The 24,174-nt window shown below is 40.2% G+C and overlaps 1 protein-coding gene across 9 annotated transcripts in view; it reads left to right on the top strand.

Annotated features, from left to right (window-relative positions):
- KCNJ15 (potassium inwardly rectifying channel subfamily J member 15) overlaps nucleotides 1–17,944 on the top strand; it is a 37,148-nt gene extending 19,204 nt beyond the window's left edge. For 6 of the 9 annotated variants that reach the window (XM_068688163.1, XM_068688127.1, XM_068688117.1 and 3 more), the window contains exon 2: nucleotides 15,825–17,944. In XM_068688163.1, the coding sequence (XP_068544264.1) occupies nucleotides 15,841–16,968 (1,128 nt within the window). In that variant the 5' untranslated portion in view covers nucleotides 15,825–15,840 and the 3' untranslated portion in view covers nucleotides 16,969–17,944. Of the gene's footprint in view, nucleotides 1–11,754; nucleotides 11,913–14,821; nucleotides 15,099–15,159; nucleotides 15,519–15,824 lie in introns of those variants that run through there. The other 3 variants (XM_068688089.1, XM_068688157.1, XM_068688099.1) reach the window with 3 other exon arrangements.
- Nucleotides 17,945–24,174: the final 6,230 nt, after the last annotated feature.

Genomic DNA, 24,174 nt, shown 5'->3' with positions numbered 1-24,174 from the left:
GAGCTGAATTAAATGTGGGATATAGATTGTTTGCAAGGAGACCCAGACATCATTTTTGGAGGTGTGTATGTAAAAACATTACATACATCTCCTTTGAAGCACAAGCAGAATGATTCTGTACTTTGGTAAGTATAGTGGTGACAGTGTACATGTTGATGACATGGACAAGCAACTTGACATATGATGAGAATGTCATTGGCAAAAACCTGTAAAACAGAGCTGACATATTCCTATGCCCTGTTTTAGTTTGCTTTTGGATAGTTTGTTTTGTACAGAAGAACCTTGTTCGTCTACTGCAGTAAATATTATACATTCTTTTATGATAACTAAACTATATGTATGATGGAAAAGTACACCAAGTTATTTAATTTTACATTGGGTTCCACACCACACATCTGTCATAGGATTTAACCTGAATTTTTTCATCAGTATGAGTCAAATTGACATATATTTCTTTAATATATTCTGTCTTAAGGTATATACATATGTGATACAATTTACATACATAAGCCTGGTGCTACCAGGAAGTGTGTCACGTACACTGGAACAGTTGATTTCCATACAAGTAATAAAAATGCGACCTCTCAGAAACACTGTACTTGATATGCAAGTACAAGGATAAGGTAAATCTCAGCTGTCTATAAGTTAGAGATCTGGTCTCAGATCTTCAGGCACTGCATGGAGATGGGCATGTTCAGGAATAGAGAAAGAAGGATAGACTTGCTGGGTGGAGGTGTCAAGCTCTTTCAGTTGATTCTAGTAATTTAGAGGACTAACTAGACAGAAATCTTTTAGATTTCTAAAGTGAACAGAGAGGAATTCAGAACTATCAAATCAAAACTACTGTCTCACATTGAGGTTTCTAGTTATCTCAAATTCCCGGGCAAATTTTAAGAAAAACAAATATCCAAATTTATTTCAGACAAAACTTACTGGTAGATAAAGAAGAAATATCCAAGGCCTCACAAGAGTGGTAGTCAGAGCCTTTCTGAAGAAAGGGTGCCTCTAAGAAAACAAATAATTTATTAATACTGATGCAGAACATATCTTATAATCTGACCATGTTATTTATCATCATGCTGTTGGTCAACAATATACTTTGCAGTGAACAAAGAACAGGAAAACTTTAGATCTGCTTAAAATGTTTCCAAATCTAACAGCAAGTGAGGCATGATGCAACACAGATGTGTTACTTGCTAGGTGAACATAATGACTAGCAGATGTTTGTTAAAGTTGAAATGTGGCTCAAAGCAGGTGTATTTTCTGGGCTTGTTTGGAAGGTGGTGGTGGTGGAATTTCATATATGTCAAATGGGAAGCTGGTCTGGCATGTAATAAGAAGTGCCTGAAACATGAAGGGAACAAAAAATCCCAACGAACAAGCATTCATAAGACACAGCAGTGAGTTATCAAGAAAGAACAGAAGAAAACAAAGTTATGAATACTAGGGCAGTAGTTGTGGAAAGGTTAGGGCACAAGCTTTATGGGTACGAAGTAAAGAGATGTTTCTGTGAATGAAGTGGGAAATTACAGTAGAAATATTAGAAAGGAAATACTATTTTTACTCTAGAAGTTTGAGTGACTTGTTCCTGAGACAGATGAGAAGGACTATGAACAAGAGATTCATTGGGAAATGGCTAATTAAAGAACTGAAATTCTGCTTGACTGATATGAAGAAAAGGTAGATTTTGGAGATGCTATGGCATCAAGCTGCCTACGGACAAGGTGTCTGAACTGTACCATGAGTGGACTAGAAGAAGCACTCTCAGGCAGAACATTGGGTTTGGGAAAGAATGGGTGTGACAGGGTTTTACCAGGGCAGTGAAAGGAGTTTTCAGTATTGCTATTAAGCTGTCTGCTGCCTAGTGGAATACCAGTCTGAGACTTTCTAGCAATGCCATATCCTAACTTCATTTTTACACATGCTGCTGCAATTTGATATATTCGTAATCTGAATTAGCTACTTTTTGCAATCACTTATCTTCAACGATTACCTGCTAAATGTGAATTCTAGTCAGTAGTACTAAAATGACACACAAGCGTCTGCTGGGTCTGGTTACACAGTGTTTTACAAAGAAAATTGTGTCTTTTTAAAATTAAATATTACAGGAAAAGTACAGGAGGTTAGAGATCAAAAAGTTTGATTCTCCACTGAATGAATGATCTCTTATGGGAAATGTAGTTGATTTCCTCATACCCCGGTTGTTCTTTATGCCTGGACTCTTCAGCCAGGCTATATTTCCATTGATGTATCAAGCCTTGTAACAGGGAGACAGAAAGAAACGGGGGAATGGTGGTGTTTTTGTTCCCATAAATCAGGCTGCTTGGAAAACATCAAAGCAATTTCTGAAATTCATAGCATCTGGAAAACCTACAAAAACACAAGGTAGAAGTTGCTGAATATTGTAGACTTTTAAAAATAAGTTTGCGGTATTCTGAATGTCGTAGGAAACTATTCCCAACAGAACATGAACAATGTCCCATTCAGTGTAATTACTTCAGTGATCAAAGTTAGACTTTCCCAGGTTTCCAATTGTAAAAGATTGTTGAGCTTTTGAGATGATATGGGATCATAAAGGAACCGTCATAAAGATAAGGTATGTGTAAATAAACAAGCAAAATAACCTCTTTTGAGAATAAGGAAATATAGTGACTTTGAAAACCAGCATGAGCTTTTTCTCTTGTTTGTGCACATTATCACTGTGTTGTGGTTTTTTTTTCAGCATGTTGTAATTTAGCACCACAAAGGTTTCATGGAGATTCCCAAGAAGCTATAAGACAAAGGAAAATGACTTGTGAATTACACATTTAAATCCTCAGAGCTCAACAGTGCAGGCTGGCATTGCTTCTGCTGTCTTCGGCTAGGATGGACTGTAGTTCATTGCACAAGTTTCACTTGTCACTGAAGCAGCCCAGAACACAGGCTGGCCTTTCCAGTTACGGAAGAGTGGGATTTTTCAGCCAAATTCTTATAGACTGAAAATTCACATTTAGGTCAGATGTAAGATTTAGTGCATTCATGTTAACAAGATAAGGCAGCTTAGACTGACGAAGTCTGAAAACAATTTTCAAAAGTATAAAATATTATTTTGACTTTGTAGAAGATAGATATTATGGTCTTTCATTTCAATCAAGTCCTTGTTTCTCACCTGAGTTAAATTGGACATACACACATATCTATACAAACATAAAATCAAAATAACAGGTTTTGTTTTGGTTTGAACAAATAGTGTCTTCAGTCCAGAACAGCATTTTTATTATTATTGTTATTATTTTTTTTTTATTTGGCTTTTCTTTTGGTTCAATCTCAGTTAATTTTTTGTTTGTTTTGATTTTTTTGGCTTGGCGGGAAAATTGCAAAACACTGATGTGCACCAGTACTTTCATGCTATTTCCTCTCTTTCAGAAGCCACAGTCTCTGCTGCAGACTGAGGGGTCTGTGTCATGGAAATTGGCCGGGACCGAGTAATTTGGGAAAGCAATAAGGAAAACAAATATTCTTTTCCCTCTGATTACTTTTGAGTTTATCTGCAAGACATACAGTCTAGGACTAAGTAACCTCCTAGTCTACCGGCTTAGGAAACATCATTTTCTTTAAAAAAAAATATATATATATATAGTTGTTATTTATTTATTTATTTTCAGTATAACAGTGACAATAAGGTTCTGGACAATTATAACATTTTCTTGGCAGAAAGGCTGAATATTTAACCTAGTTTAATTTCAGTTCAGTTCTGTCCCAACTAAGGGATACAGTCCATGTATTTAAATCCACAGGATAATTTCAGCTTAATTTGGTAGGTGAGCAGATGCTTCAAAAATGATGTTCCAACAGGCTTTATGAAACTAGGTGGGTTAGTAAGCCAGGGAGGCTTTATTAATGCCTTTAGTGGGAAGAAATCAAGGGGGACCAACCTTAATTGGACATCAGAGAATATACATGGAGGACAGTGCCATACAAAAGGCTTTGCATATAGTGTTTGCATGTTATTACAGCCCTGGGGCTCACCCTGCAGATGCAACAGAGGGAAGGAACAGGGCTTTTCTGGCCCCTTCCCCATGTCCTGGGAGCTCTCACCACCCCATGAGCTACAACTGTGGCCCTTGTAGGAGGGAAAACAGGCAGAAGTAGAAAGGTGGGGGTCATGCAGTCTTCTCTCTACCAGGATATTACCAGTGAGAAGAGGAGCCCTTTGGTCTCAGCATACCACCTTTCACCAAGATACTCAAGGCCTGAAATACCCTACTAAATGGAGTGTAGAATGATACAGCTGAAAACTATAATTTCCATATAAAACTCCCTAATGTTTCTCACTATAAAACTTTGATTTTTTTTCATCCCTCTCATAAAATATCAATACATTGAAGAGCGCTACTGGAGCACTTCATATAAACAAAATAGAGACACACACCAGTCAGCAGTTTATACTACTTTTACCTTATCACTGTTAATACTTAAATCTCCTTAGCACTCCAAATTTACAGAGTCCCAAGGAAGCAGTGGGGATCAGACCCCCACGTACCTCCATCCAAGTGTGGAAACAGTATTTCCAAGGATGCTGGGAATCTCAGGTCTTTACTCTGAAATAACAGGTATAACTAAATTCCTCTAGAGGCCTTTCCTCCATCTCCTTTACCCGCCCTCCCCCTCCTCCCCCCAAAATGTGCAGAAGTGGAAAAAAGGGTATTTTTCCATTCAGTGCATGGAGAGTATGAAAGCTTGGCACACAAGTGAGCTATGTACTGGAATTCGGGTGGGTCTAGGAAAAAGCACAGACTTCAGTGGAAAACATATATGGGTGTGTGTGTGTGTGTGTGTGTGTGTATGAGAAAAAGCCTTTAAACCTTAAATTAACCACATCCGTGGATTGGTTGGGGAAAAAAAAAATAAGAGAGGGAAAAAATTGCCGTGAAATAAAACTCTTAGACATTACTGAAAATAAGCAGCCCTCCACCAATATGAAAGTGCCACTGGTGTTTTTAATTTGGCCCAGACCACTTTGAAGCAGCAGGTGAAAGCCTCTGGTTTATACACCTATGCAGTGTTCTGAGGATGTTTGGGGCCCCTGTGACCATTTCTATCAGTCCTGGGCTCTGAGACCACCCTCAACAAGGCTGGTGAGGAGGCAGCGCTTGCTCAGGGGCAGCTGCAGATTCAGGATGGGAATGTGGCCAGGAATGGGGATGGGGTGTGTGAACCCCAGTGGTGTTCCAGGGATGGTGCTGTGCCCATTTGGGCATTGCGTTGGCAAAGCTCAAGGGAAGCTTGACTGAGCAAAGACTTTACTCCAAGACCGTATCCACAGGTTGTGATTACTGGTCTTTGTGGATGTCACGTTGTGATGTGACAGTCTTCTGTGTCACCATCTAGAGATTTTATTAAAGGAAATAGTAACACTAAGACAAACATATGATAATGAAGAGGCATTCAATACTGGCTCTAAATACATCAAAATCTCTCACATCAATATTTCACATTTGCAACTGCTAGTGATTTACAGAATAACCACCACATTTATGAAAATATACATACCATAAAATATTATTTTAAACAGTAGATATGACGCTGTGATTTCTATGTAAGCGCACATATATTTTTTCCTGTGAAATAGTATAAGTCCTAATTTTATTGGACAGAACTGATTTTTCTTTTCAGCATTTAAAAGTTGTAATGTTTATTTTTTTTGTTAAATATCCGTCAAAAAAAATCATTTGAAATCACGTAAAACTTGTTTTCCTTATATCCGATATAAACAACTAGGGGAAATGGGTACTTCATGGAATATAAAACCTTTGTAGTGCAGAAAGAATGGAGTAGAAATGAACAGCTTTGAAGCTGTTGTATACCTCAAAGAGAAAGCTGGACAGACTTACTATGTAATTCACAACAAAGTAATTCATTATCAAAAAATAATCAAGTAGTCTGTATGTATGTCTGCTGTGCCAGCATCATCATTTGTGCTTTGCCTATGAGAGAAAGACATCCAACTTAAAAATCATTAGGTTAGGTTGAGGGAGGTAGATACTTTGTTTCACAGGCTGTATTTTGCTAGCATGAAAGAAGAGTCACTTTTTTTGAAAACTTTTTCTACTGTATGAACTTGTTCACACAGGTAGGGCAATTCTTAACCAAATAGCTTCTTGAGAAAATCAGCTTGTAACAAGTTTTAAGATGAAACCATGACAAACCCATCCCTCTTTCTTGGAAATGTGCTTTGCACTATTACAAAAATCACAAAGCCAAATTCATTTGTATGTCCTGGTCCTTCAGAGACCAGACATAAATCTGGCTTAATTAACAGGTTACTCTGTATTTATTATTTCTCTGCATAGATGAAGTAGGACAAAGCAGCTACACAGTACAGGAAGAGAAATGCAGAAATGGTCACAGATAGCTTTGCTATAACTGGGTCCATCCTCCTGCTGGGTCAAGGTGGGCTATTTCTCCAATTATATTTGATTCTGTCCATATCAGGCACAAGATTAGAGAAATTTCTTCAATATAATGACCTGTAGGTGTAATGCTTTTTTTCCCTTGCTGGTTTCTTTGCCTTTTGCAGGCAGCCCTACCAAGATTATCAACAGCATGGATATTTTTATATATTTAAAAGAAGCAGATTTATTATACTTTTTTTTTAATGGAAAATTCTTTGCATAGACTGATATTTAAGTATTGAAATGTAATGGCTGTATAGAGATGGAAAATTACAAGCGTTCATTTCATGAGTGTCTGCAATTGTGTACATACAGTGAGATGTTTATGAGGTACTAAGGTTGTTCCTCCAACAGCGTAATTTCTCACTGTATGGGCTAAAGGACAGCTGTGGTTTACAAGAAATGCAGCTTTCATATGTAGAGGTCACATGAAAAAAATCTGCCATAGCAGAAGCCTGACATGCTGCAGGGAGCCTCACCTCCCTGCCACACCTACACTAAGCTATGAGAGCTGTGGTGTGCAATGACTAATTGAAAAACAAAACCCAACTTGACTGGGATACAGTGCAATGAACTGGCATCACAGATGGTAATTAAAAAGAGAGCTGCTGAGCTGCTGGATGAATTCGTACTGTACAGTTGACATGGAGGTAGGAGCCTATTCCCCTGCTCGTCAGAGTGGGACAAGGCTGGTGCTGGGACTTGGTGTCCCAAGTTGCATTTGAGACTCTAAGTATCTGTAGTCCAAGAAAGGAACCAGAGGCACAAACCACTCTGAATGATTTGAAATATCCCCCTGCTGCCTGACAAATACCTTTAATGCACCAGCTGTGGTAGATGAAAAACAGATAGAAGTGGCTCTGGTGAAAGACAGACTGAAGACATTTTAGCTAGCTTTTGTGAACAATCAGAAGAATGTTGACTTTCCCCCCTGCTTCTTGCATAACCATGACTAGGCACATTGCTACTTGCTTTCAGCCACCTGCTGACAATTAAATTAAAAATCTACAGTAATAGTGTGCTTATGGCTTTGGTTGCTTGTTTGTTTGTAAATGAGACCAGATTTTTATTAGATTAAGAAATGAGAGAAAAACAAACACACACACACACACACAAAAACAAACACAAAAAGAACTAGACAAGCTTTCTGTCCCACAAACCCTTCCTCAGGTCTGAAACAAAACCAGCAAATTTCAAACCACCTGCAGGTTGGCAGGTCAGTTGCTGTGAGTTTAACTTTACAAATATTACTATCAATCAATGGCTGAGTAGGCATTTGTCAACGTGTGAAGCAGTGGGTGAGTACTAGTGAGGTTAAAATCAAGGTGTTGCCCTTTACGTGCTGTGAAAGAGGAGAAAACTAGGACATAACCAGCACAGAGTGGGCAGGGAATAACAGTCCTGGCAAACTTAGGTGGTAGCCCAGTCCTGCACTTTTGTTCTCTGCATTGGCCTGAAAGGGGACTCCCTTCTTTGTAAGCTTGGTCAGACTTTTCAATGTGAATAGCAGATGGGTTCAGGCTCGTAGTTTTCTATACAGTTCTAAAAGTCACCACCATGTGACTAAAATACTACAAGGAAACACAGCCACTCTTGATTGTGTACAGAAACATGAAACAGTCTTGGCACATGAGCTTATGCAGTGAGATTACACCTAGGTGACTGATACCAGGTAGTACATAGATACGCATAAAGAAAGGTAAAATACGCCTCAGGGCCTGAACCTGGAAACCACCTGAAATCTGAGATAGGAGCAGAGCAGTCTCTCTGGGTGCCTTTTCTCTGCTGATTTCCCTGGCTACCAAGCACATAGGAGCATGCTCTAGCCAGGTGGCCTCTCAGAAGGGAAGGGCAGCAGGAGCTGTCAGAGAGCATATACTCATAGGAGCCAAAGCAGTTGTCTTTGGACAAGCCGGTTCCCAAAAAAGGAATTAAGTACTTAAGTAGGACTTAGGTAGGCCTTAGTTGACTAAGTCAAAAAGTATTTTGCAGAAAATCTTTGCCCAGCTTCTGTCTTGAGCTGGAAGTGCTTGAAGTGTGCAGGTGCCTCTGTTTCTGGCCCTCATTTTGAAGGGCGCCCAACAGTTATGAGTTCAGGCATGTCACAAAGTGCACTGTGGGACACCAAATGTCTCAGTGTTTATCTTGTGTCTAAGCAAGATGAGCCAGAAATGAGGCATTCCTTGGCTTGACTTCAACCTCCTCCCAGCATGTCCCCTCCTCTTCTTCTCCCCACTCCCTCCTGCACAGCAAGGCTACCCGCACTGCATGGCTTCTGCCATTTGTGTTCCAAAATGTGACCATTGAAGGAGGTGGAGGTGAGACTCATCCCCATGCCTGGGGTGAATCATTCCCATATTTTCACCCTTGTAGGGGAGTTTGCTAATAAGGACCTAGGGAGATGGGTAGACTACTCTTCCTAATTAAGCTACACCACTGCATGGATGAGGATTTATAAGGACAGAAAGCAAGAAGGCATCAAGACCACTCTGTGGTCAAGCTGTTAGGGTGCTCAGCTGGCAATGGAGAGTGTGAGCTTCAGTGTCTACACCAAAGAATGCTTATATTGCTTCTGGACTCCTGAAGAAAAAGACACACAAACTGTTTTAACATAGGTGTAGAAACACCCCAAAGCATATAGTCTTGGCATTGACTTTGGAAATGGCTATTTTGTTTTGATTGATACATGAAGTAAACAAATTAATAAGAATGTGTGTTTGCTTGTGTCCAGTCTTGACAAAAGCCTCAGCCCAAACAGCTGAGGCCTTGCAAAAGTTGAAGTCCTTGAAAATGGAACCGTGTAATAGAGAGGTCAAGAGTAGTTGCTGTGAACCTGAAGTAAGATATCTGTAGAACATAAACCAGGGTACAGTCTTGTGAGAAACAACTCTGCTGACCATCTACACACATCTCTGGTGTTGTGGTAAGTATAACTAGTTTGAATCTTTTGATTCACAGAGAGCAGGAAAGAGGAGAAGAATGGGCTATTTCTCAAAATGGAGGAAAATAAGATAACGAGACATAACTTCATGGAAAAGAGAAATATTTCAGGGAGAAAGTAGGACAGGACCTTGCTACTAAAAGCCCCTGAAAGCATCCTAGAAAACAGGACCGCTATAGTTATTAGGGTTTCTGAAGTTCTAGTCCTGGTCCTAGTATTGACTGTTACTGCTGAGTGGGATAAGACATCACTCCCATCCTCTCTTTAGTTCATCTTCTCCACTGTGGTGTTGCTGATATGCTTATCTGTGTCAGAGGCCTAATGTGAGGAGTAACTAATGTTTTTACAGTTGATCAAAGAGGTCAATGATGTAGCACGGAATTACAGAGTATGAGTGTGATAAATATAATGCAATAATAATGCTCCTGTCAGCCTTTCAGGTAGTTCTGGCACCCAGCTCCTCAGAAATGGAAAGGACAGGCTCCCAGAGTCTGTTTAGACTTGTCCATGTAGAAAGAGCCAGGTAAGATTTGCACAGCAATAACAGGGAAAGGGTTAGTGGGTGGGAAAAACATCACACTGGAGGCAGGTTTTGAATGCTAAACTGTGCTAATGAAGTGTTTGAAAAAGGAGAGTTTGAAGTGGAAGTATACAGCAAGGGAGACATTCTAAAGTATTGAATATTTCACTACTGAAGAAAAGACATTCTTAAAAATGAAATAACAGAAGAGGTTTCTGGTATCTCTCTTTTCCAACAGCAGTGTATTAACCGTATAACCAAAGGAAAAAAAAAATAAATAAGAGTTTCAGAAACAGATCAGTTTACTTACTTCTTTCTGAAAGAAGACTTTGGTGCACATGAAGGTTTCCAGACAGAAGGCTGTGCACAGCCAAGTCCCCTGTTTATCTGCAGAACCCATGGCAGAGGCTGGAGAGCAGATTTTAGAAAGGACTGACAGACAGCTCACTAGCAGTATGCTAGCTGTTCAGAAGCTAGCGGTATGTGCTTTTTCTCCACTTAGCGGCCTGATCCAGAGACCTGTGAAATCACTGGGAGTTTCTCTATTAACCTCAATAAGCTTTGAGTCATCTCTTGCCTTCTCACTGCCTACTTGGTTGTTTTCCTATTTGCTTGCATCAGTGTAGTTTCCAAGGCTCATCTGCGTAAATCAATAGTTACTGCAAAGCCTTACATCCTGCCCTTGGAAGGAACAAGATTCCTGTACAAATCTCTCTCAGAAACAATGTACCATGATTCTTCTCCAGCTTTAGTTCATCTTTCATGGCCAGATGTCAGGCAGGCAGCCTAGGAGAGACAAAGATGGATTTGGGTTTTCACTTTCTTAAATACCGGTCTGTCAATGGCTGCCCTGGCCATGCTGTGAGCGGTGAAAAGCATGCTGCTAACTCCCACACAACACCACTCACCCTGACCTCCAGTACAGTCAGGTCTGCAGCCCTCTGGACCCCAGCCAGACTCTGCTGTGCCACCACTGTCACCTGCTCCTGAGTGTCACCATCCACAGGGCTGCCCTACACTGATGGGTGGCTGTGAGGAGAGGTGGGGAGCTAAATATACAGTCTGAGGAGCTGATTTGGACTTGAGGGTGTATTTACAATTCTCAGGGGTTGGTCCTCTCTTGAAAGAATATGAAATGGTGTTAATTTGTTTTTAAAGGCAGCATTGTTCACAGTGTGACCAAATCCTGGCCTAACACCACTGACTCTCAACTACACAAATAAATGTTGGTCAGTCTAAGAGCTGAAGGACTCTTTGTTGAAGGATCCAGGCTAGTAGTGTCCAGCTGTATGACTGCATGCAGCAACTGGTAGTGGAGATGAAGATTCCTTTTGCAACCATTGCTTCTGTATTCTGTAATTTTGTATTCCATAAATCAGACACAGAGCAGGATTCTGATGGCTTGTAAGCACACAGCACGGCCTTGTGCCTCCAAGAGCCTGGATAGCCCAAAGGAAGGTGTTCATGCTAGGCAGAGCACTGAGAATTCAGGAAGGACTTTTATGACCTACTGAACCACATCAAACTTAAGAAAGATCTAAAGACTGTAAGACTGTGTAATTCTTTTTAATGTTTTCTTTCCTGACCATTGTTTTTTTTTGTTTGTTTGCTTTTTCATTATATATATATATTTAATTTTATTTTATTCCACACCTGTTAATGGCTTATGCTGGTTGAAAAAACAGTTCAAGTTTTGCCCCTGTGTCAAAGTGGTAGTGAAGTGTATAGGGGTGTGAAGGGGTTGTTCAAGTGGAAAAGCATATCTGATTTGAAAACAAGAAAACATCTGAGGCCATTTGAACAAGTCATGCTCTCGTACACTTTTAATCAATTACGTCTGCCAGAAGAGATCTTGCACAAGCAAATCTGGCTTCATGCAACAGGAACATTTTTGTGTGTATTCAAACTGGCTTCAAATTCTTGATAATGTGGTCTCTGGAAGCAGTGTTAATGTACTTGTAATATCCCTGGCTGCTGGAATTACCTTAAGATCAAGGTATTCAGGGTTGTTGGTTTGGTATGTAGCTCTACATTTTATTGATTTTGTCTGTGCTAAACTCCTTTACCAGCATGTGCTACAATGGGGAGTCTCCTTTGGCTGTTCCAAAGGGCTCGTGAAGAAAGGAGGTAATTCATAGGATATTAGAGTGCTAGACAAACCTGAGACTACTTTATTTTCTTCCCTCTTGAAGTATCTGTTTCCTTTGCTGTACTTCAGTTCACTTTTATTTGCAGTTACAGTTTGTGGTTTTTGTTTTTATTTATTTATTTATTTAATTATTTATTTTAAGTAACAAAGAATACTTCAGCAGTAGAAAATCAATTAAATATCAGACAAAAGATGTTCTCTTGATGTAAAAATATGTACTACTATTATTTTCCAGGCTTGTTTGTTTATATTAACTTACCACAGGAGATATGTTTTCTGATTTAGAGGGAAAGATAGGGAGGAAAAAAAAAAAAACTAAAATCTTTCTGCTGGGGATTGTTGGGTGGTGATAGAATATCTGAGGTGCCTATGGAAGGTATGGGGTCGTAAATAGTTATGCAGGTGTTATAATATATGTTTTATACATACAAACACCCATGAAAAGTTTATTCTGGTGTACTGCACTGGTCAATTCACTCAAGAAGCAGTGGGGAAGTGGAGGGCAGGGGATAAATCTCCTTGGAAGCCTGGTTTTATTCCAATGGTGGTTGCATCAGAATTTCTTCCCCCAGGTAACTCCTGCTGGCTGCAGTGGTAAGGGCAGGGAGCAGGGGCAGTGCTGCTGTGAGGCAGTGTGACAGATCTTCTTTTCCCGTATCAGCGTGGCAAAGAAGGGAAGTATTTCTGCAGGGAAAGGAAACCAACATGAATTTCCCAGGGGAGGAAAAGAGCACTAGAAGAATTTAGGATCACACAGGAAAAAGTGATGTAAGAGAAAAAATGGGAAGTAAAAACAACAAAAAATACCCTACAACCAAAAAAAGCACCAGAAATTGGCTGGGATCCATTTCAGGAAATCACTGCAAAGCCAAGTAGCTTTGTCACATACAGAAATACAGATCAGGGGAGGATATAGAAGATGACAGAGAAGCTCTTATACAGCCATACTCTAACAGCTCTCACGATGTCCCTACATGTGGAGACTAATTTTACAAATGGAGACACTGGAGATGCAGCGTGAGAAATGTATTTGGTTATGAGCTGAAACAGTCTGGTACATGCCAGACATTGCCTTGGGCTGCAACAAAGCCACACTTCTTGGGTTAAGCGTGTCCTGGTAAATTCTGCAGCTGTCCTTTTGTTGAGGTAGACCAGGGAAGATGTTGTGCCTTGCAATTACCTTTCTACCTCCCGTCTTGTGGAAGGAACTGTTTTACTACAGCACTTTGGTACATCTGTGATGTTAGGTACCCTTCACCGGGTCTGGAAATGTGGCAGTGTGCAATGTCAGGTTTTTCTCTAGTCAGGGCTCCCAGACAAGGAGCAACTCATTTCAGGGAAAAGAAGAGGAAGAGGCAAGAAATCTTACCAGGCCATCATATGAATTGAAACTATAGATCTTACTGATGCTGCAGATAAATGGTACAGTGTATCCACACCAAGTCTGGTACACCAAGGAAGTTTCAGTGCCACAACATATGTGGGGCAGACCTGATCTGCTCAGCATACCCAATGCACCTTTCATATGCAAGCCCAGGTTTCCCTGCACCTTACATATGCACCTTACATATGCAAGCCCAGGACGTGATAGAGCCATGGCAAGTGCCAAGTGCCCACGTGCCCTTTGTCTTTAGCTACCCTTGACCCTAGCCAGGGATCTCTTCTTTCTGCAAAGACTGTGAGCACTATTCCTGAGACATCAGCTCAAGCCCACCAGCTGGAGTACCGAGGAGGGAAGGTGGAGCCTTGGCTGCCTCCATCCTAGTAGCCACCAGAGAAGGAGGAGCTGGCAGCCCTGGGGAGTATGCTCCCAAGAGCAGGTGTTCAGGTAGGCTGAGAACTATATTGGAGAGGCCAGCCATCCCCTGCCCTAGCAATCTGTGGCATAGAAATTTAGACCAAGAATGTAATGTTTAGGTCTGGAGCTAATGGCTAAGGCAAAGTGTTCTTGGGAGGAAGAGGCAAACTTATTTTAAGACAGATTTTTACATATGTTTGATATCTACGGCTTACCCAGGGTAAGGTTCAGTGTGGGGAATGGGGCCTTCTTCACAAAACAGCATGTGTTTTCCTAAAAAGCTTCCCATCAGAGGTTACATGTATTTACCGCACACTGACAGTAGTGCCTGATTTTGATTTTGCCTAAAGAGCAGTTGCTTGTATGCTCCTTCCCACCCTTACCCCCCCCTCCCCTCCCACCCCCCCACCATTTCCTCCCGTTGTTCTTTTTCAGATCACTTGAAGGTTTTTTCCTGTTTATTATCCGGACATGCTGTGCACTGCGTGTTGATTTGACTGTCATATAAGGAATCTCCTACTGGGATCATTGATATCATTGATACATTCCTTTCTTATAGATACAGATATATATATACATGGCAATGGCACTTAGAAGAGAAAAGTTGGTGGTTAAACCAAAATTGGAATGAGCTACAGGTGTTAATGGGGGTTAAGTTTTATTACCCTTTCCCAGAAAACCTGCAACACTGTGATGGGTATAGTCATAAGCAAAAATTCTCTTTAATTAACATAACAGGAAAGGTACTTCAGTGAGCAATCACACTGATGTCCTGGGCTGGCACATGTGTGTACCACGAATATATCTCGTATTTCCTGCAAATTTCTTTTAAGTAGTTTTAAGGAAGATGTTCTTTTTTTATTTTTTTTATTTTTTGGTGGTTCACAAAAACGAATCACTTACTTAAGGAGCTTTTTGAGGAAAACAATGGAACAAAACAATGCTTTTTGTATGACCTGCCAAAGCACAAAGGATGCATGGGATGTTTTTTTTCTTTGTTGCTTTTTTTTTCAGCAGGAAGTTTTGTTGTTGGAAACGAGTATAACATGCACTGTCCTTGCTCTATGTAACCACTGTCTAGTCCTGCAAGCCGGGTCTTGTTACTTGCCTCATCAAGCTGGCACAGGCACCGTACTGCTTCACTCTGTGGGCTTTGTTCCGTCCTGAGTGTCCGCACACTTACTCTCCATCCGGACCGATGAACAGTAAACAAACTTCAGAAGTCGGGTGGTCCAATGATTGCTGGGTTCGCACAGGTCAGGGCCCACAGCTAAGAATGCTGACTTTGTGAATCGCCTCCTTTTTTTTCCTTAGACTGCTTAAAGTCAGAGTGCTATACAGTACAAACAGCTTCGAAGCGCTTTTAGGTGTAAATATTCCTTTCCGAAACTCAACTTTGATGTGTTCAGGTCTGCTTTGTTTCCCTGTAGATCAGTTGTAGGTTCGCAACAAAGAGCCAGATCCGATTGAGTAAATCACTTGTGGAAGTTAATTGTTCACAGTGAAAGCTGGTCTGGCTCATTTTGCCTCTGTCACAGGAAGAGACAGAAGTGGTGTACTGGATCTGCGTTCTAAACCAAGCACTGACGCGACTTTAATTTTGATCAGATGTCTCTCTTCAGGGCACTAAAGAAAACCTTTGCAGTAGTCAAAAAGAGCTTCTTCTCTAGAGAAACGTAAGAAAAAATATAATGTATTTTACAGAAATAAAGTACTAATATAAAATTTCAGCTTGGTCAAATTTCTTTTGCAGGCTATCATAAAAGAAACCTACTTCTCCATATTTGGCAGTCACCAGAATCAAAGAATTTTTTATTTTTTTTTTTTTCTGGGAAAAAAAAAAAGTATATATATATATCAAATTATTTGTAATGTCAGATATTGTATGATGGTAGCTTTATATTTCAGTTGTTTTTTTCACTACTGCTGTGTTATGTGTTTTGATTTCTTTAAGTAACAGTCTTCTGTTCTTCTCTCCTTAGGACTGAAGCAGTGAGAATGGAAGCCACACAGATTAATATGTCCCGTGTCCCGCTGGTTAACGGAGGCATCGACACTGCACTCAAAGCACACAAACCCCGTGTGATGTCCAAAAGCGGTCACAGCAATGTGCGGATAGACAAAGTTGATGGCATTTACCTACTCTACCTTCAAGATTTGTGGACTACAGTTATAGACATGAAGTGGAGGTACAAACTCACCTTATTTGCTGCTACTTTTGTTATGACCTGGTTCCTTTTTGGAGTTATCTACTATGCCATTGCATTCCTTCATGGCGATTTAGAAATAAACAAGTTCACCCCAAAGAGGGAGCCATGTGTCAAGAACGTAGACTCTCTTACGGGGGCATTCCTCTTCTCTCTGGAGTCACAGACGACCATTGGCTATGGATTTCGTTTCATTACAGAGGAGTGTCCACATGCCATTTTCTTGCTTGTGGCCCAACTGGTCATCACCACCTTGATTGAAATCTTCATTACAGGTACCTTTCTGGCCAAAATTGCAAGACCTAAAAAAAGGGCAGAGACTATTAAGTTCAGCCACTGTGCAGTCATTACTAAACACAATGGAGAACTTTGCCTGGTGATCAGAGTAGCAAATATGAGGAAGAGCCTTCTGATACAGTGTCAGCTGTCTGGGAAGCTTCTTCAGACATATGAAACCAAAGAAGGGGAGAGAATCCTGCTGAATCAAGCCAGTGTCAAGTTCAATGTTGACTCCTCTTCAGAAAGTCCATTTCTCATTCTGCCTTTAACTTTCTACCATATTTTGGATGAAAGCAGCCCTTTAAGAGATCTCACACCTCAAAATCTCAAGGAGAAGGACTTTGAGCTTGTGGTGCTCCTGAATGCCACAGTGGAGTCCACCAGCGCCGTCTGTCAAAGTAGAACTTCCTACATCCCGGAGGAGATCCACTGGGGTTACGAATTCGTGCCTGTGGTTTCCCTCTCTCCAAATGGAAAGTATGTTGCAGATTTCAGTCAGTTTGAGAAGATTAGGAGAAGCACAGATTCTTCTTTTTATAGTATGGACTCTGAAAAACAAAAATTAGAGGAGAAATACAGGCAGGAGGATCAAAGAGAGAGGGAACTGAGAACAATGTTGTTACAGCAGAGTAATGTTTGATTGAGTGGACAAACTATCCTGATTAATCCTTTCTGCAAACTGAGAAAACATTCTTTCTGTACTGTATGTCTGTTATAAAGCCAGCAATGAAGTCCTTTTCAGAAAATAGCTTTGGTGTAGAGTAAACCTATCCCTTTGTTTGGATGAGTTGTTAATCAAGTATTTTGTAATTAGGTGGGATTTCTTTGTTCATGATCTTGACTTAGCGAAGTTGGATTTGTATTAAGTCTCTGCTTTATACCACCACTAAAAGCAGACACATCACTTTCTGTTTGGAAAGTGAAACTGGATGCACTGTGCTGATTCCTACAAATATTTATTTGACTTGGTTTTACTGTGAATGCATTCACAGTGACGGCACACCGTACGGCTAAAAGAAAATATGCTCTGTTAAAATATGTATATTTAAAATATGTATATTCTCGTACCAGTTATTACCTTTGTGGAAATTTCTGGCATGGAAAATAAGTTGATTGGAGAGACAAACTGTTAACTGTGGGAAAAGCCTGCAGGGAAGTGATAAACTCCTTCTGAAATCTTAAAGGAAGGTGACATAGTAGTTGTGCTGGGTGGTGGGGAAGAGAGCTCTCCCTCTGTTTCTGCTACACACAACCTGTTTTTTGATCGCTCACTTTTTAAAACCTTGTTAATGGCTGATTTATGTATAATAGCAAAAAAAGGGGAGATGAGGGCAAGCTACACAAAATCATAACAGTAATCAACTAAGGTTAAAGCTGACTTTGAGACACCTGTTTTTTATTCAATGTAAATAGTTTATAACAGCAGCATAACAATACATTTCTACAGATTGCTTGCTTTGCTATAGACCATATTTAATTTGGTTAAAAGAAAGCTGTATAATGTCTGTAGACAATATTTACTTTTTTCTGGCAACCATAAAGGACAAGCATTCCTTTCATCCATTTCATTTTTGGTCTATTAAAACCATTCCATTAATAAAGGAATTTAATTTGAACAGCTCCTGATCTCTTTGTGGCACAGGGAGAGGGTGTGGTACTTTGGAGATGTTGAAAGAGCAGAATGCTTGGCATATGCAGCTACATTCAGCACACAAACAAGGAACTCAGCACATCACTACAGTGGTCAGATAAAGGGGAGCAAACCAGGTAGCAGCGGTGTCCATATAACATACCAGTTATGTGTAGGTCAGCTTTTTAATGAGAATTAGATTTTTTTTTCTGATTTGTACAACTTTGTAAACCTCACGAGTTCTAGAGGATTTACTTCTCTAAAGCTCTGGCAAATAAAAGCTGTATTAAGTATGATTTTGGGGTCTGAGGTCCATGTCTTGGCCTGAGAGCCACCAAGGCCTGCAGTGATGAAAGAACTTGTTATCATCATACTTACTGTTACTGGGCCTAGCTTTGCAGCCCTGTACGGCTTGGTGGAATCTGCAATACAGTATGCTAAACTATAAGTGAATTTAGTTTGATTCCGAAAGGAGCACTCGGCAAGTTGAGTGCAGACCTACCCATGGCACCAAAAGTGAATGCCAAGGAGGGAATGTAGACTGTGGGAATACTGGGGGTGTGGGGAGGTGGTGGGAAGAGGTGAGGCTGAGTAAGAGGCTTAAAACTCTCCTGTACCTAAAAGGTTAGCTGTCTTTTTGTGAGAAATCAAAGATCCAGGTACTTGCCTGAAAAGAGAGACTTAACCCATAATGAAAAAGGTTCCCTACCTACCATGATTCAAGCAAGTTTTCTCAAATCATTGTAATTGCAGGGCCCGCCTAGCATTTTTGGAATTTCCAGGTGATACGGTGCAGTGCTGTCATACAAGTTTTCATTTGCAACGATCTATAGAAGATGATAACATTTAAATTATTGATTGTTCATTTTCAATTTTCTTTCATTTTGTCTGATTGCTTGTTTTGTTGGCAGGAACTGTGATTATTCAGTGAAGTTTTGTAGTCACTTTGTAGACCTCAGGTTCATGTCCTACAACTCAAATAACACTGCTCTGGAATGTTCTGAGGTGAAAGTGTGCAGGCATCTTCACTCTTCTTCTGCCAAATCTTAGACTCCATAGTTCAACAATCAAATATATAATTCTTTCTTATCTAGGTAAGATCACAGTTACACAGTCACTCCTAAAGTCATTCTCCAAACAGTGACTTTAGAACAGATTTCACCAACAACAAGTGAGCTGGATCCTCTCCAGGAGTACGTGATGAACTGAACTGAGCCCCTCCCCCCCATCCTATCCCCACCCATGGAAACAGACCTGGAAATTTGTGTCTTCCAGGAGAACATTCCATCCATTTCAATAACTTTTTTTTTTTTTTTTTTAAATTGCACTTTCTTGGTTGTATCTTAAAAAAAAAAAAAAAAAACACTAATGTCTTGAAACCTGCAGTGGACACATTTGTCAAGTCCCAAGGAGCCTGCATATTTCTGGATTATATCTAGGAAGTCCTGTGGCTATCCAGCTGCAGCAATGCAGTTGTGTGGGAACTTCTGGGGCAGCCAATTAGAAGACCAGGCTGCTCCAGGCTTAAACAGATACAAAGCAGTAATTTTTTAGGATTTGAACTTGTTGACCTAAGGAAGCAGGCAGGGACTTATATCCCTGTGTACACCAATCACAGACTACAGTTGTTGGGATCACTAGTCCGATCCAGTCATTAAGTTATACTGAAGGAAATAGTCATCATGAGCAAAAGTGTTGGAAAGAAGTATTACATCACAGAAGTGATTCTCTCTGAACTTCCAGTCCTACTAAACTGTAATTAAAAAAGGAAAGGAAAGGAAAGGAAAGGAAAGGAAAGGGAAAGGAAAGGAAAGGAAAGGAAAGGAAAGGAAAGGAAAGGAAAGGAAAGGAAAGGAAAGGAAAGGAAAGGAAAGGAAAGGAAAGGAAAGGAAAGGAAAGGAAAGGAAAGGAAAGGAAAGGAAAGGAAAGGAAAGGAAAGGAAAGGAAAGGAAAGGAAAGGAAAGGAAAGGAAAGGAAAGGAAGAGAGAAGAGAAAAGAGAAGAGAAGAGAAGAGAAGAGAAGAGAAGAGAAGAGAAGAGAAGAGAAGAGAAGAGAAGAGAAGAGAAGAGAAGAGAAGAGAAGAGAAGAGAAGAGAAGAGAAGAGAAGAGAAGAGAAGAGAAGAGAAGAGAAGAGAAGAGAAACTTTTGATAACGTGAATCCAACAGGTAGTGAGAGACTGCAATAGTATCACATATATAGTATGTGATATACACTGTCATTCACTGCAGCTTCAGAACACTGTCTTACTCTGCAATGAGCTGCACTTCTCTTTCTTGCTTTCATGTAAGCTTAATTTCCATTGCCCTATCTAAAATTAAGGACAGAGCAGAAACTACCTTGGCACAACATGTTTAGCTGCAGAGTACTGAACTGCCATAGAGAAATGTCGTAACGTGGATCTGATATAAATCACCAACAAAACCACCACCTCTCACTGCCTGTGGTCAGTTCTTCCAGTTGTGTAAGGACCACTGTGGTGATTTACCTCAGCTGAGGACTAAAAGGATGGAGAACCAAAAAGCAAAACTACCATGGTCATCATAAAACTGCCTTACGCATAAGTAAAGGCTTTTCTGCCCACTTGGTGATTGAGGGCGTGAGAGCCTTCATGTCTTCTGGTTGCTTGTTTCTATGGCTTCGTGGGTAGAGCACCCACAGCTCCTGTAGGGCAGATCCCTACAGAGCCAGCAGCAACATCTTCTCATTGCTCTCCCTGTCTCACAAACTGTAGATATTGCTTTGGGATCTGCTGAGCTGGATGATTATGCTAGCTTCTCAAATGTACAAACTCTATAAACAAGTCCAAATTAAACCTGAATCTAAACTTTCGGGACCTAAAGAAAGTGACCTGAATCTAAACTTTCAGGACCTAAAGAAAGTGGTAGAGACCCATGTTCTGTGTGCCCTAAGAGCATGGGCACACCCTTCATTCCAGGCACTGTATCATTTAGAAGAAAATACTCATGGTAAGTTAAATATATACATATATTAATTTACTGAGGAATACAATATGTTTATATTTCTTTTGCTCATGTGTTATTAGGGAACAGAACATCATTTTTAGAGTCACTTTAATTATTTGAACTTGTACAGACCACATATGAATAGGAACATATTTCAGCTCATGGGCTGTTTCTGAACTATTTGCTTTGGCTGTGGCTTCAATACTTCAATTCAATGTTTCTTTTTTTTTTTTTTTTTTTTTTTTTCTTTCTTTCTTTCTGTGGAAGTAGGTGATTGAAGACACATAATTTCACTTCTGCTGCTTCCTTGCAGTGATTTAGAAAGGGAAAAAATGAACCCCTAGAGACTGCAGGCTGACTATACCAGAGTCAGATCCACCATTCTTCACAAGTATTTCATTTCATCTTCCAAAATGATGCTAGTGTTTGTGGAAAGCCAGAAATATGACAGGGGGAGAAGATGTGGAATAAAGGTCTCTGGAAAAACGTGGTTCTCCTATTTTCTGAGAGGTAGCAGGGCAAATAGCTATTAGGTCTTAAAGACAGAAGTAGGAAAATGCAGAATGGAAAAACAGAAAGAAAAGAAACACCAAACACTTATGCACAGTCACACTCACCAGTACAACCAAATATTTGCCACTTCCATAGGATAGCAGGTGAAAAAACAACAAACCAAACCAACCCAACAAAAAACCCACCTCTCCAGTTTGCTGAGGTGACACAAGGGACTGGGAAAAGTGAATGCGGGTTTTGTGTTTGAACAAAAGTTCCTGATGACTTCTGAAGGTGTTTTGTTTGCTCAGTGTTAGTCTGATCTTGCAAGAGAACAGGTAAGACTCTGTGATGATTCTATCAAATCCATAACGTAGGGAAGCTTGAAAAGGCATAGTGTATGCTGTAGCTCTTGCTTACATACACTGGCTGCAAAACGGTCATGTCCCAGTCACCCCTGTGTTGCTGGGATTACATAAATAATGGAATGTTTTCCTAACTTGGCTGCTCAGCCTCCAGCAGATACTCTCTTCAAATATTAGATTACCAGAGCAGAGCCCTTTTAATGCAATAGGTACTGGTTGAACATCCTGTACCTAAATGGCTTGAAAGGGCTTTTGGAGTCCTTCCAGAATGTCATATATTCTCTCAGCAAAGACTGTTCAGAGCTGTCCTGTCCTGTTAGCACATAGTACACACAGCAAAACAATGTAATTCCACAAGTAGCACAGTGCACATATGTGTTTTGCATCTCCTCATAACAGTAAATTGTACACTGATCGCTGTGCACCTTGCTATACCACATAAGTATCAATTCTATCCTCTTTACTATCCCTTGTAAATGTTTATCCAGAAAAAATATGACATGATAACTGACATTAATGGTATTGAGGAGAGGAAAACTCTTTAGGACACAGGATTTATGACTCCTGACAGCCACATTGTCTTGAATCTTTTGCATGGAACTAAGGCTGCTGCTCTACCTGCCTGCTCTGCTTCTTTGCTCAGGATCAGCATCCTCAGGACCAACAGCAGAATGGAGAAGTGTGTGGCACTACTGTGGCTCCAGCTGAGATTCAAATGTGTGGCAGGCTCTGATGACACCAAAACCAGCACGTGGAGATAAGCTGATGTTAAGATCCTGGACTGTGGGGGTACAAGATGTGTGCTCTGTTTTTGATGACTTTCATCACACCAAAACTGTCTGATGGGGTCATCATCTCAGAGCTGTCTTCAGCCACCATCACTGTATACCTGGGCTTTCTTGGGAAAACACCAATCTTGAAGTAAAACACAGTCATCTGATTTACTCTTTGTTAAAAAGGGACGAGGTATTTGAGGAAAAGATTTAATGGGGTCAAATGACTCCAGTACTCATTAATTGTTTTTGCATTACAAATTGTTCACCTTCCATAGATCTATTTCAATGTCTTCTCCCTTCTCCTTCTCATATTAAGCATCTAATTATCTGGTGCTGGTTAGGATTACAATTATTTATTTTTCCTTTACAACAAAGGACATGTACTTGAATCATAAGCAGAGTAAGATTTCACTTAACAGCTGTGGTTAAACAACAATTCTCAAGTTAGGGAATTGTTATTCATTCCTTACCCAATGAAATTGGTAAAATGGTCTGTGAAATGTACCCTTCACTCTGCTCCAAAATAAGAAATATCTCAAAATAAATACCAAAGTCAAAAATCTGGAATGAATTAGGTGAATCATGCTAAATGGCCAATCTTGCTAGTTATTGGAAAAAAACAGATTGTTATTTCAGAAGAAAGTTATTGAAAATGCTACCCTGATGGTAGGCAAATTTTAGTAGCCTGTGAAAGATTCTTGTTGCAAGTCAGAGAAGGTTTTTATGTAAAGCTTTAGATATATAGCTGCTTTCCTGTGCAAAACAAAGGTATAGGCAATGTTCATTTCAAAGTGTGTCTGACTAATATTCATGTGACAGAATTGCTATCTCACTTCAGCCTGAAACAGGACTGCTAGGCACCCAGGGGAGGTCAGAATGGTTAAGCATAATTTTAAGTGAGGTCCCCATGTTTCTCTCTACACCCCCCTTTCCCCCCCCCCCCTCCCATTCTGTGAATTCATTTTGAGAGGATCTATTCTGCAAATCTAGTGCCCAGAAACAGCAGTGAATAATAAACTACATCCCTACCAGCTCTGTATGAACACAAAACATCTATAAAAGTGGAAAAATTGCATGCATATTGTGACAGCTTATGGCTGGCAAAAAAAATAGGGAAATGTTTACCAAATGACAGGCAAGAAAGAGAGGAACAGATAAACACCATCTCTAAACATTTAATGCTTCAGAACTGAGACTCACTTTTCTCTTCAAATTAGCTGCATCTAAATGTAAAGCACCCTTTCCTTTCCTTTCCTTTCCTTTCCTTTCCTTTCCTTTCCTTTCCTTTCCTTTCCTTTCCTTTCCTTTCCTTTCCTTTCTTTCCTTTCCTTTCCTTTCTTTCCTTTCCTTTCCTTTCCTTTCTTTCTTTCCTTTCCTTTCCTTTCCTTTTCTTTCCTTTCCTTTCCTTTTTCCTTTTCCTTTCCTTTCCTTTCCTTTCCTTTCCTTTCCTTTCCTTTCCTTTCCTTTCCTTTCCTTTCCTTTCCTTTCCTTTCCTTTTTCCTTTCCTTTCCTTTCCTTTCCTTTCCTTTCCTTTCCTTTCCTTCCTTCCTTCCTTCCTTCCTTCTCTCTTTCCTCCTTCTTTCCTTCTCCTTTTCCTTCCTTCCTTCTTTCCCCTAGAA

The sequence above is a fragment of the Anas acuta genome, chromosome 1, assembly GCF_963932015.1.
Source record: "Anas acuta chromosome 1, bAnaAcu1.1, whole genome shotgun sequence".
In the NCBI taxonomy this organism is placed as follows: domain Eukaryota; kingdom Metazoa; phylum Chordata; class Aves; order Anseriformes; family Anatidae; genus Anas; species Anas acuta.
This window is presented reverse-complemented; position numbering and strand designations above follow the sequence as displayed.